Raw genomic sequence first — 14,276 nt, 5'->3', positions numbered from 1 at the left:
AACAACAAGCAAAAACTTTCAGTAGAATATATAAATAACAAGTTTTACTCATAATCACTGAGGTGAATTGCTTATTCATTGTCTGTTTTTCATGTAGTTTATTAACTGCCGTTCTAGATTGGTTTTAATGTCGTTTGGGTTTTTTTGGTAGTGCTAAAAATTGAACCCAAGACCTAATATACACAAGAATAGTGCTGAACATTTAACTAGTTACACAGCCCAAATTTATCCAGTATTGAATACTTAATATAATACTCTGGCTGAGAAAAACCACAGCCTTTATTCACTGTCATCAGGTTTGTACATTTGTGGTGCCGTACCTTATTAAATAATTTAGTTCTATTGGAATTCCAGTGGAAACAATAGCTTTTCTTTATAGTAAATTTGATGTTAACAAGTTTGTTATTAGAATTTTTTTAGGTTAATTTTTCCAATAGATTACAAATAAGAAAGTCCAGATTTTTCTGTAACTTGAAGTGTTAAGACTGAACTAAGCATTTAGGCAGGAAGGTTTGTAAATTCAAGGTCAGCCTGGGCTGCAGTTTGTGGTAGCAGATTGGTTCTCAAAAAGTTGTGGATCTCAGGCTTTTATTTTTAATTTGATAGATATGTGAATTTTGCTATAAAAATGAAGGGTTCGTTTTTTTCTTTTTGACAGTTGTGAGTTTTTTTGTTTTGCTTTATATTGTATGTGTGTACTTAAATTTTTTAGATTCTTCTAAGTTTGGTACATTTTTCACAGTACTTTCCCAGTTGAGTCTTTTGGTAGTGGGGGTTAAGACAGGGTTCCTTTCTACAGAGCTCTGGCTGTCCTGGAACTCATAGAGATCCTCCTGCCTTTGCCTCCCAAGTGCTGGGATTAAAGGTGTGCACCACTGGCAGGCTACCAGCTGAGTCTTTTACCACCACTTAATAATACTAAGAGAAAAAATAAATATATTTGTGTGTGTTCAAGATACAATTTATATTCGTAACTTATGGAACAAACTTTGATACTACATAAAAATTTGATAGTTTCCTAAGTTGCTGGGGTGATGGCTCAGTGGCTAAGAGCAGTCAACTGCTCTCAGAGAAGACTCGATTTCAGTTTCTATCATCTATTGTACTATCATGTGTCACTCTAGTTCCAGGGGATTGATGCCCTCTTCTGACCTCTGAAGCCACAGGCATATATATGGCACACATATGTACATGCAGGAAAAGCACGCACGCTCATGAAAATAAATAAATATTTAAAAAATGGTTTTTGAGGCCACTAGCCATGAAATCTCATCAGGAATATTTGAAAAGAAATACAGATGTATCTTAATGGTCTTTTGACTATGACAGACTTATTAGTCGAAGAGAAGTCAGTTGAAACCAGAAAGACTGAAGTAGCCTTCGTCCACGTGTTCATAGTACTTAACTAATAGAAATCTAGCCTACTGATTCTTTTGATGGGGAAATATGTTTTTCCGATATTTCTTGTTTTTCTTGTATTTTTGTGTTCTTGTGTTTATTATCATAGAAAAAGGTAGTTTTCATGAAAGATGTAAAATCCAAACAGCTTTGAAACCATATAGAATCACTCCCTTTTGATGGAGTAATGGAGTTGGCACGGTAAGTTCTTGAAGGAAGTGATATAATGCCAGTATGAAGAGTGAAGTCTGTATGGGTCATATGTTAAAACCTGGCCTGTAGGAGGGAAGTTATTAAGACTTTGTGTGGTGATGATACCATACATCCATACATTTAGTTAAAGCATTAGAGACTACAAGATAAGAATTCTAAATTGCTTTTAGAAAAGAACCACAGACAATAAAAATACCAAATATTCACTATGGTGGACCTTCTGGTCTACCGTTACCCAGTGTTTGTGCATATGGTCACAAAATTTAAATTTAACATGACATAATTGCTACATTGGTGCAATAGCGTATTAAGATGGTACACAAAGTTATGCTTCTTACTAGGCTCACATTAGTATTTAAGTATGTAGTCCTTGTCTTTTCTCCAACAAAAATGTTATTTATGTGTGGGTAATTAATAGTTAGAAAATTTTATATACTTTACATCCTGTACAATAATGTTAGTCATTTTCCAAGTTTATTTATCATAAAGTATATTAAATGTTTTCATCAAAATGCAGCAGAACATTATTACAAACTTTTAAGTTAATTATTTAGTACAACTCATTAGTAGTTATGCTTTCTTGATTTAAGTTGTTAGCTGCTCAGGATCATTTTCACACAAATAAAATGGAAATACATTTGTATCACAGGGTTTCTAAAATGACATTGTTCTATATTATTACAAAGAAGCATCATAATGCTGTCAGAGAAACATAGAAAGATGTATACTTTAATGTATTTAAATGTATTTAATGTTTTTAAATATAAGAAAAAGTGAAAGGTAATACATTTGGGTCATTAATCTGAAAATACTGTATTAGTACAACTTTAACAAATTGAAGTGACATTCATTCCTATGTTTTATTGTCTTTCCATTATTCACACTGAAGTAGAGCACATGTGCTCTCTGTTTAAGAATACTAACAGTAAGCATTCCAAAATCAATTAATAAACAGCTAGGTGACCTCAGGCCACAGAGATGTATTTCGCATTTCTGAAGATTAGATGTCCAAAATAAGTGTAGGTTTGGCCATACTCTGAAGGCTCCATAGGGTAACTTTTTCCTTACCTTCTTTGAGCTTCTGGTAGTTGGTGTCAAATTTTGAATGTCTGTGGCTTGAATATGCAGAACTTCAATCTGCCACCATCAAGTCAACACATGGCGTTCTCCTTAATAATCTCTTAAGGCAGTGGTTCTCAACCTTCGTAATGCCACTCTTTTAATACAGTTCTTCATGGTGTGGTGATGCCCAACCATAAAATTATTTTGTTGTTACTTCATAACTGTAGTTTTGTTACTGTTGTGAATAATAATGTAGGATATAATCTGTTATGCAGGATATCTGATATGTGGAAACCCCCTCCCCCAGGGGTTCCCAACCCACTAAGTTGAGAGCCACTGCTCTAGGGAGATCTGCCATTGGTCCTCTGAGAGAACCACCACATGTGTGCATGCACCCACATACATGTATGTACTTAAAAATAACATCTTCTTTTCTTTAAGATTTCTAGTTTCATTTTTAGTATATACCTAGATATATTTAGACACCAGGTATCTAGCATGTAGTTTGGTATAGTTTGATGATATTGAACAAGGATTAATGATTCAACTGTTAAATGAGTGTGAAGTTCACAGAAAAAAAAATATGTTAGAGTAGATGCTAGAGGTTGAAGAGGAAAGAGTGAAACTCAGTTCACACTTGAGTATTAAACTTGCTGTTCCTGTCCCTTTTCATTTCTTTTGGACTCTAAGGTCTCTGACTTTGCACTGGTATTGGGATCATCTCTACACTGTGGCCTGGACTGACTGTGTTAGCACTACTATATGTACAGTTAGTATAAGTACAGCTGATGGGGGATGTTGCTTTTTGTAAACTACTAAATCTGCATTTTATAATTGTCTTTATAGTTTCCTGTTTTAAAAGGACACTGTCAAGTACATTAGATGTTACTCATAATGAAACAATTTTCTCATTTAAGTTTGTTTCTGTTAATGCCTTTTTATTTTCTTGTATGGAATAAACATAAGTTGGGAACTTACAGTATGGCTATAGGAATAACTGCTATTTATTACTATTCTTTATCTACAAGAGAATGACATTTTATGGGGAATGTTTTTAATAAACACTTCCAAGTCTACAGAAAAAGTATAATTTAAATGTTACCTCATACTGTGGAGTTGGTTTTTTGTTTGTTTTTAAGTTTCAAACATTAATGAACTGACTAAAAATGACTTGTCTTTACTTGGAAGTATATTAACAATATATTTTAATGTATTTTCCAAAAGTACAGATTTTACTCATTGTTAAGCTTTTGTACTGTAAATTAAATCTCTTTTTTGTGCTCTTGGGAACAGAACCCAGGGCCTTGACTGTGCTGAGCAAACACTCTACCACTGAGCAATTTCCTGAGACTGCAAATGAATTTAAAAGCATTTTCATTGCTCCAGATCTGAATTTTACTAGCTAGTTATAATTTACTTGTTAATATAATTGAAAGCTTTGTTGAAGCTTATTTGACTAAGTTTATAATTTAAGTAACTTTTGTTTGTGGAATAGCTTGTCAGAAATATTTCCTGACCATAGCTGCTTTGTTGTAGGAGGACTGACAAATGGTAGTGGTCGGTATATCTCTGCAGCACCTGGAGCAGAAGCAAAATACCGAAGTGCTTCTAGCACTTCGAGTCTGTTTAGCTCCAGCAGCCAGCTCTTTCCTCCTTCTCGGCTCCGATATAATAGATCTGATATCATGCCCTCTGGCCGCAGTAGGCTATTAGAAGATTTCAGGAACAACCGCTTCCCCAACCTTCAGCTCAGAGACTTGATTGGACATATAGTTGAGTTTTCTCAAGACCAGCATGGCTCCAGGTAAGTGGTTATGGTTCCTCATGATTCTTGCTGTTTCTGTTGAACACTACTGCCTTTACAAACAAAGGAGTCTGCCAGATGGTGGTGGCACATGCCTTTAATTCCAGCACTTGGAAGGCAGAGGCAGGCCTATTTCTGTGAGTTCAAGGCCAGCCTAGTCTACAAAGTGAGTCCAGGACAGCCAAGGCTACACAAATAACACCCCTCTCCCCCGCAAAAAAAAAAAAAAAAAAAATCCAAATGTTTATGGGTGAGACCACCTCTGTCTCTCCTTTCCTCCCTCCCTTCCCCTTTTCAAGGAAAGGATAAAAGAAAAGTTTTTAATTTTGCTGACTATTGGTAAGTGCCCAAGGCTACCCTAAGGTACATAGTGATTTTTAGGTCAGCCTGGGCTATATTACAAGATTCTTTTTCACACATACACAAGAGATAGGGCATGCAGATGATTTTACACAAAGGTGGTTTTTGATTTATTATCTTGGGATTTAAATTTTTCCTGTATAGATTCATACAGCAAAAGCTAGAGAGAGCTACTCCAGCTGAGCGACAGATGGTATTTAATGAAATTCTACAGGCAGCCTATCAGTTAATGACTGATGTTTTTGGAAACTATGTTATACAGAAGTTTTTTGAGGTAAGTGCATTTATGTTTATATGCTCACACAGTTTTGTCAGCAGATAGTTCTAAAGTTACTTTTACATAATGATGCATATAAAACTAGGATCAAATATTTAGAAATCATATGTTCCAGAGCTGAGGAGATGACCCAGTCAGTAAAGGCCTCCTTGTTGTAGATACAGAAAGATCCAAATTAGGAACCTGCACCTACAGAAGTAAGTAGTTAGGCATGGTGGTATGCATTTGTAATCCCAGCACCTGGATGAGTAACAGGAGGCAGTCTATCTTACTCACCAATGTCTTTAGAGACAGATCCTATCTCTAAAAGGCCAAAGTGGGGCTAGACAGAGATAGCTCCAGCAATTGAGGATATTTGCTGTTTTGACAACAGTTTGGTTCCCCCACACCCATATTGTAAGATTTACAACAACTTGTAATTTCAATTTCTGGGACTTTGACACTCTCCTTTGAGGGTGTACACATACACATTTAAAAAAATAAAGTTTTAAAGAACAAAAGAGTAAAGATAAACCAGGCATGGTTGCACACACTTTTAGATTTAGCACTCAGGAGGCGAAGGCAGGTGGATTTTGACTTAACACTCCCCAAAAGGTAATTACTACAAGCATCTCTTTAGTCTTAGATTTTACTCTGGTTAAAAAGCACAGCAAACAGTATGTTCCAAAATTTAGCAAAGTACTGTCATGCTCATTTCTTACTAATGCTGTCTTTCAGTTTGGAAGTTTGGATCAGAAATTAGCCCTGGCTACCCGTATTCGTGGTCACGTCCTACCGTTAGCCTTGCAGATGTATGGCTGCCGTGTTATTCAAAAAGCATTAGAGTCTATTTCTTCTGATCAGCAGGTAATTGTAAGTTGAGATACAAGTTTTATAATATTTAATTTAAAATTTTTTAATCTTAAGGAAATATGACCTAAAGATTTCTCCCAGGCATCTTTAAGATCCTTTCATAAAGTCTGTCTTAAACAGCTCATTGCTATTTAAAATTTCCAGAGCAGAACTTTGATCTATTCACTGTCTCTCCGTGAAGTGCCTACAGTTTGGCAGATAGAGTGCCTTTGTGTCTTTGCTATTGCTTACCTTTTTATTATCTGCGGTTTCAGCATGCGCTTCACAGTTTCGGTATTTGAGGTTTAGTTGTATTTCTATTTTAAGAATTTTAAACAAACAACATTCTCGTATTCCAATTCGTGTACACACACGCACATGTGAGTATGTATTTTAAAAGTCTAATCAGTGAAGAAACGTAATACTCCTCTTAACAAGATTGACTTGTTTGGGGCTGCAGTTGAGACCAAGCTCATGCCAGGACCTCACACAGAGAAAAGATTTACTGAAAGAAAAGAGAATGATAGTCTCAATATTGTAATAAAGGGCCAATATAATTCTTGTTACATATTCATTGGAATTCCTTTTAAGTTATGAATATAATCTTTATGATAATTTGAATAAATAAAATTGAGAGTAAGATACGAGAATAAATGCTATTTTATGAGGTTTTAAAGTATATGCTTAGCAGCACACTAATTGTTTAGTAGGTTCTTGGGTGATCTTAAGTTTACTTTCAATATAAAGTTATTTTATGTGTTCATATATTACATGAAAATAGAATTGAACAAAATAATTAAGTTTATAGTAATAATGTAGAAAGGTTTTTTTGAGTGTTGTACAATAAAAGCAAATTCTGCAGTTTACAAATAGAGAGAGGAGGGTAACTCAGAGTTTTCATTTCTGTGATAAAACACCATGACCAAAAACAACTTAGAGAGGAAAGGGCTTTTTTCAGCTCACATGTTGGAAGTAAGAACCGGAACTGTTACAGAAGTCTTGGAGGGGTGCTGCTTACTTCACTGCCCTCCAATGGCTTGTTTAGCCTTTTTTTTATAGCACCACCCAAGACTACCAGCCCAGGGTGCCCACAGTGGTCTGAGCCCTTCCACATCAATCACTAATTAAGAAAGCCCACCACAGGCCTGTCTGATGGGCCCCTTTTCTCAAGGTTCCCTCTTCCAAAATGACTGTAGTTTGTGTCAAGTTGACCTAAAACTAGCCAGTAATGAGGAGGTGGGTAAATAGGTAGGATCTATTTTTTTTTAATATGAATTTTTAAGGTAATTATATTTTGTAACCTGGTGTGTTTTAGTTTAGGCATAAATTCATGTTGTAGGTTGAATTAACAGGATTCCTCCATAATTGTGTTGGGATGTAGTTGAGTTAAAGATTCTTTAAATACAATTAGATTGAGTATGTGTGCCCCCATTCCTTCGTAGTAATAATTTTCTGTTCTAATTAGACATACAAGTCAGTAATAGTAAAATTTTATTTTAAGTTTCATTGTAAGCAGTAAACAAGAAAAATATTCATCAGTAATTATAATTATTGATAATAGGTGAAACACAGATAACCCAGTATCCCATTTTTTATTCTAATCACTTTGAAAGACTCATGCAGCCATTAATAATGATTCCTTAGAAATAAAGGATTGGGATGTTAAATATAATTACAGGATATGTATGTAGTGAAAGCCGAAGTTTAAGTATGGCAAGTTCAGTATCACTGTTTATGTCTGTCCTGTGATATTCTTTAGTAACTTTTCTATTGAATGCTTTCTAAATTTTTATATTCTAAAATACAGGAAATAGAGTTTGCTTTGTTCTCGTTGATATTTTTAAATGTGTTCCATGTGAATATTTTTATTGGATTCTTTGGTAAAATAATTATTTAAACGTCTTGCAGAGTGAAATGGTCAAGGAGCTAGATGGTCATGTGCTCAAATGTGTGAAAGATCAAAATGGAAACCATGTTGTACAAAAATGCATTGAATGTGTTCAGCCACAGTCACTGCAGTTCATCATTGATGCTTTCAAAGGACAAGTAAGATTAATTTTTGACATTAATTTTCTTAGAGCATTTTATAATTTGAATATTAGCATTTTTAAGTACAAGATTAAACCTGGCACTTTTATTAGAAATAGAAAATAATAAATGTAAATCAGGTACAGTTGAACACAATTGTAATCTCAGTGCTCAGGAGATGGAAGCAGGAACATTGCATTGTCATTATTAGCTCTAGGAATCGTGTGAGAGCCAGCCTAGGGTATGTGAGACCTGTCTCAAAAAACAAAAAAAGAATGGGTTAAGTCATTAGATAGAAATAGTTACAAATGTGTTTTCCATAATCCTGAGGAGGAAAAAAAACATAAAACTATGTTTACAAAGGCCAAAATAACTAGTATCAAAAACACAATGGTTAATACCCCTGGTTATACTTCTAAGCAACCCTCTTTGTAGAATTCATTCATTTCTACTGTCATCCACTATTGGTCTTATGACTAGGTTCCTTTTATTGTGTTGCTTTGGTTGGTTTGGGTTGCTGTTCTGGGAATTGAACCCAGGCCTTTACATATGCTAGGCAACTGAGCTACATCTCTTGCCCATTAGATTTATTTTTGATGAGAATTATCCTCAGGCATCTAGGCGGCTCAACAAGTAAAAGGGAAATGCTGTCAAGCTAAAGTAACAGCAGATGTACATTTCAGTCCTTCTGTTTATGTCAAGGTATTTGTGCTTTCAACCCATCCTTATGGCTGCAGAGTCATTCAACGTATTCTAGAGCACTGCACTGCAGAGCAGACCTTACCCATCTTAGAAGAACTTCACCAACACACAGAACAGTTGGTACAGGTATAATCCCCTAATAATTGAAGTGTCTGTATATTTTGAAATTTTTTAAGAAATGTAATTTGTTAAACTGTAAAAATGTGAAGAAATATATTTGTAATCTTTTCATTCTACTGGAATTTTAGACAGTGATTTACATATTTTATTAAATAGTCATCATTTTTAATGATGGACAGTGATTTTTTTTTTTTTTTTTATGTCTGTCATAGGATCAGTATGGCAATTATGTTATTCAGCATGTACTGGAACATGGTCGACCTGAAGATAAGAGCAAAATTGTTTCTGAAATCAGAGGAAAGGTCTTAGCCCTGAGTCAACATAAATTTGCCAGGTATTGCAATAGTCACTCATCTAACTCCTTCTATGTAATATTTTAGTAAGCCCATAATTAAATTTATGGGTGTCAAGTTGTGGGATGTCCTGGGATACTAATTTCTGTTTTAAAGTAATTACAAAATGAGATATTTTGTCTTCTGTTTTCTAGTAATTGAAGCAAATTGAAAAATCAAGAATATTTGGCTATAAAGAAAAAAAATAACAAAGTTTTTGTGTGTGTGCCTTTAATCTTTAGCAATGTAGTAGAAAAGTGTGTTACTCATGCTTCCCGTGCTGAGAGAGCTTTACTGATTGACGAGGTTTGCTGTCAGAATGATGGTCCTCACAGTGCCTTATACACCATGATGAAGGATCAGTACGCCAATTACGTGGTTCAGAAGATGATTGATATGGCTGAACCTGCTCAGAGGAAGATAATCATGCATAAGGTAATGCAATTCATTGCATCATAATACGTACCTCCATCTGCATGACTTTTGAGTGCACATGGGCTTCTGTAGGATTAATTTCTCCATACTAGAAAAGTTAGTTAAAGTGCATGGGTAGCATAGTCCACTCAGTAAAATCACAATTATTTTTGAAGGATGATTTCCTATATATTGCCCAGTTGTACTTAGGAATCATAAGCTTGTGTGTCTGTGTGAGAAGAGTGCCTATTCACCAGTCTCATCTGTGACAGCTACTGTGTTCACTGTAGGTCTAGCTGGAAAGGAACAGTGTAAGTTTGAAGAACATAGCAGCTCCCTACTGCACTGTATTTAGAGTTTTCCCTTGTCTGCTTGTGACACAGCAGTGGCTTATTGATTCACTGAACAAAAAAAAAAGTGTTAAGATGACCTTTTTAAATGTTTTTGAGATATTTTTATATATACCTTTTTAATTTTTAATAACAAAGTTATCTCATTTTAAATCAGAAAATAGGCAAGATGGGTCAACAGATAAAGGTACTTGTCATGATGCCTAAAGGTGATATCCAGGGTCCACATAGTGGAAGTAGAGGACACTCTCAAGTTGTTCTCTGACCTCTACACACTGACTGGCATGTACACACCCACACACAAAAAAATAGTGAATTAAAAACCAGAAGCTCTGATAACTTAGTTTTTTAATGAGCTTATTTGTTTTTCAGATTCGACCCCACATTACTACTCTTCGCAAATATACATATGGGAAGCATATACTGGCCAAGTTGGAAAAATACTATTTGAAAAACAGCCCAGATCTAGGGCCTATTGGAGGACCACCAAATGGAATGCTGTAAGGAAAAAGAGAAGATGACTTAACCATGTTCAAAGAATGAGTTTTCTTTGTGAATTATCAAAACACAATTCAACTATGAATCTTTGGGTTTTTTTTTTTTTTTAAAGCAAAACTATTTATTGACTTTCTTCATCCATTTGTAAATTTTTAAGGTTCTTGTGTATATTTAGGGGGTGGGGGTGGTGAATTATAAATTATATTCAGCCCTGAGTAGAGACCTATCAGATTGGATTTCTGGTGAAGCACAGAACGTCTGTATATGATGTAACTGTATCCCCCCCACAAAAAAAAAAACAAAAAAAAACAAAAAAAAAGGAAAAGTTGTCACATATTTTGTAAATTTATATCTTGTAAAGTCACAAAAAAATAGTTTTTAAAGGGAAAAGTACAGTATTTTAATAAACTGGCTTGCAGTCTGGTAGGTCTACAACCCCATAGCACAACAGGTTTATAGAGATGTATATAGAATTATAGTTCTTATTTTTTTTCCTTTGTGTGAAGCCTTTTATAACAGATTAACAATCAACTGCATAAATATTATTAATATTTTAAAGAGAAAGTTAAGTTGTATTTTGGTAATTCACAAACTATCATGCGAAGAAAAACTCAGAAAGACAAGAATAAAATGATTTGAGATAACATTATTTACAGTGGATGTGGTTTTAATAAAATTACTGCCCTATAATGTCCCTGGGAATGTACAGAAGAATTGTATATACTTATAATTGTAATGAGTTAGAAAAAAAAAAAATCATGGTGGCACTTCCATTCAGTTAAAGCTGCACTGAATGAAAAGTTAACTTTCACACTAACTTTTCAATTTGGTTTGCGACAAGAACGGATGGAGATTTGTATTTTGTTTCAATTATAGAATTACAAGACTGTTGAGGAAGTGTTGGTTTTTTCTTCGTTTTCATAGTAGATACATAAAGTAGGAATCTGATAGAGGTGAGAGAGGCCACTGAGACGTGAGTTGGTAGCTCAGCATTTACGCATGATTGCATATTCAGAGAGCTTTTTTTTTTCCTTCCTATAAATAAACGCATTGTGTGTGTAGGGGTAGGTGTAAGTTTACAATTTGAAAGCAGATCTTGTTTCAGTGTTTGTTATGAAAGCCTTGCTAATTTCGTAGTGACTTTCCTTGGTTGTACAGGTGTACATTTGTAAACCTTCATGCTGTAAATGGAATCCGTTTTATCTCTTTGGGAAACATTTGCATTTTAGTGTACATTTACATCTCTGCCCTCTTTAACCTGGCAATATAGTGTTGTATAATGTAAATTTATTTCTCCAAAATGAGAGTGATTTTTAAAAATTTTTTATCTTTATATGGTTTCAGAAGTATGAACCAGCTTTCTTTTTATTATTGTGGAAAACATTTTGTTTTATAACATAGTTGTTGACTCTGTTAATAATGGACATGCTAGGATCTGGATCACTTTCAATTGAAGTCAGGGTATTGTGCATAATAAATAGAAAGTATTGGACTGAGATTTGATTACCATAGAGGCCAATGCTTTTTCCATCTTTAAATGTGATGTGACTTTTTTCTTTGTACAGAAGAGTACTGTATTTTTGAATAGCCTATTCCCAAGTAAGCAAATCTGTATGATAACAATTTTTCCTCTGGACATAAGACATTATAACAGTAACATGATGTACATTTACAAGCGGCCTTATGTACATTTCCCAACAATCTTTTTAAGGCAAAATTGTGACCTTATGTGTATAATTAAAATCGTTTTTAATCCTTTGCCTATGAAAATATTTTGGAAAAATTGCTTTGTATATTCAGTTTCTGAAAGATAAAGAAAGTGCTTTGTATTTTGTTGAAGTCAGTATTTTGTATAAACATTTATGTTGACCCACTTATGTTCAGTACTAAAAACTGAAATGAACATGCTATTTCTGTCAGATGAATTGTAGAAGGGAATTTTTTACTTGAGGTCTGCAGAAGAAAAACAATCAGCACAATATTGAGTATAAAGATTCTATCCTTTCATTACTCGTATCATGAACCTTAAAATTTGGCATGAAGTTTGGGATGCCAGGAGTCTTTCATGTTGAGTTATTCTAGCTTTCTAACCCAACATTCCTTTGGTGAGGCCATTAGATCTAGCCACTGTCACCATTCTCAGTCACACTGGTTCATCAGCATGTCCCTGTCACAGTAGCAGTATTTTCTTCCATGTAGAATGACTCTCTTCCCCCTTTTTCTACTTTGTTTTGCCTGCCTCAGAGTGTCTTGGCCCTGGGTTGAACTTAAATAACTTCCCTGCATCAGCCCTTGGTTTCAGGATCAAAGCTATCAGTGTTAGAGATTGGTAAAAGCTCTTTCTGCAGAAATTCGGCACACCATGGTTTGCCCTCACCCTTCCCTTTGGATGCCCAGGCAGCTGTCACTTGTACAGAAAGTGGCAAGTCTTAGAGAACTGAATCCTCTAGCAGTCCTGATTCATACATCCCAGTGCTGACAACCCAGTCCTCCTAATACTTTTAGGCATATTCTAGAAGAATAACTGTTTGTGTAAAAATTTTTTGGTCTGCCAGTTTTGGTGCCCACCCTGATTCCACCTTTTAGTATGTTGGCATGGAACTTTAGAAAAATCAGACATTTCAGAATAAAGAAATCTGATTGGGCAGAAATTGCTTAGGCTTTACTCTTGAGTGTCTCCTTTTGATATAGATCATTTCTGGACCAGTTTGTCTAAGTCCTGGCTCTTATTGGCTCATGTGAAATGTTATCTTCACTTCTTTGTATATTATGTATAAATTAGAAAATGAAATGTGTGAATAACATTGTATGAAATAAACCTGGTCTTGTGTTTTTCTCTAGATAAAATATCCCTCTGTATCTCAGTTCAGATTACCTGATTATGTCATTTAATTTCACACGAACTTGTGCCTTCCCTTCTGCATAAACTTGAGACTGTATCCTAGGAAAATGCATATTGAGTCCAAACCTGAGTTTGAGATTTACCTTACTATTTCAGAGTTTGTAAATTTGGCTGTGTCAACAGCCTATCCGCCCTGATGATTCATTTGTATATTTTATGTGTATGAGTGCTCTGTCTTCATGTAGATCTGCATGCCAGAGGAACACATCAAATCCCATTATAGATGAACCACCATGTGGTTGCTGGGAATTGAACTTAGGACATTAATTGTTGAACCATCTCTCTAGCCGCAGGGCTTGCTTCTTTTATTTTATGATAATTATCTTGTTTTTGTGGGAGTATTTTAGTTGGTTGTTTTTGTTTTGAGACAGGGTTTCATTGTGTATCCCTGGCTGTCCTCGAACTCATTGTGTAGAACAGGCTAGCTTCAGAGAGAGAGAGAGATCTTCCTGCCTGAGCCTCTAAGCATTGTTATAAAGGTATGCACCACCAGGCTCCCAGGGCTTGATTTTTTTTTTTTTTTTTTAAACACAGGATTTTTTTTTTTTTAAAGATTTATTTATTATGTTTACAGTGCTCTACCTGCATGTATGCCTACAGGCCAGAAGAGGGTACCAGATCTCATTATAGATAGTTGTGAGCTGCCATGTGGTTGCTGAGAATTGAACTCAGGACCTTTGGAAAAGCAGACAGTGCTCTTAACCACTGAGCCATCTCTCCAGCCCCAGGGTTTGATTCTTGATGGAGAGTGGTATTTTTATTTTCCATAGCTTAGGGATGGGGTGCAGGACCTGTTTGAATTTTTTTAATTTAATTTTTAAATTCATTCTACATCCTTGTAGTTCCATTCTTCCTCCCCTCTCCTCCCTTCCCCTTCCAGTCTCTCCGTTCCCCCTCCCCTTTTCCTTAGAAAAAGGGAGCTTCCTTTCCCATCCAACCCAGCTCATCAGGTTGCCTCAGAACTAAATGTGTCCTCTTCCCTGTA

The 14,276-nt window shown here is 35.2% G+C and overlaps 1 protein-coding gene across 9 annotated transcripts in view; it reads left to right on the top strand.

The window, feature by feature from the left end:
* Positions 1–13,253, top strand: part of Pum2 (pumilio RNA binding family member 2) — a 71,508-nt gene extending 58,255 nt beyond the window's left edge. For 5 of the 9 annotated variants that reach the window (XM_055625855.1, XM_055625846.1, XM_055625875.1 and 2 more), the window contains 8 exons: positions 4,210–4,477; positions 4,982–5,111; positions 5,832–5,966; positions 7,854–7,991; positions 8,676–8,801; positions 9,008–9,129; positions 9,370–9,562; positions 10,264–13,253. In XM_055625855.1, coding sequence (XP_055481830.1) covers positions 4,210–4,477; positions 4,982–5,111; positions 5,832–5,966; positions 7,854–7,991; positions 8,676–8,801; positions 9,008–9,129; positions 9,370–9,562; positions 10,264–10,395 — 1,244 coding nt within the window. In that variant the 3' untranslated portion in view covers positions 10,396–13,253. The remainder of the gene's footprint in view (positions 1–4,209; positions 4,478–4,981; positions 5,112–5,831; positions 5,967–7,853; positions 7,992–8,675; positions 8,802–9,007; positions 9,130–9,369; positions 9,563–10,263) is intronic. The other 4 variants (XM_055625896.1, XM_055625890.1, XM_055625882.1 and 1 more) reach the window with 1 other exon arrangement.
* The last annotated feature ends 1,023 nt before the right edge of the window (positions 13,254–14,276 follow it).

This window comes from Psammomys obesus, unplaced genomic scaffold (genome assembly GCF_907164565.1).
Source record: "Psammomys obesus unplaced genomic scaffold, mPsaObe1.curated_primary_1811, whole genome shotgun sequence".
Classification (NCBI taxonomy): Eukaryota; Metazoa; Chordata; class Mammalia; order Rodentia; family Muridae; genus Psammomys; species Psammomys obesus.
The sequence above is the reverse complement of the archived record's forward strand: the minus strand, read 5'-3'. Positions and strand labels throughout refer to the sequence as shown.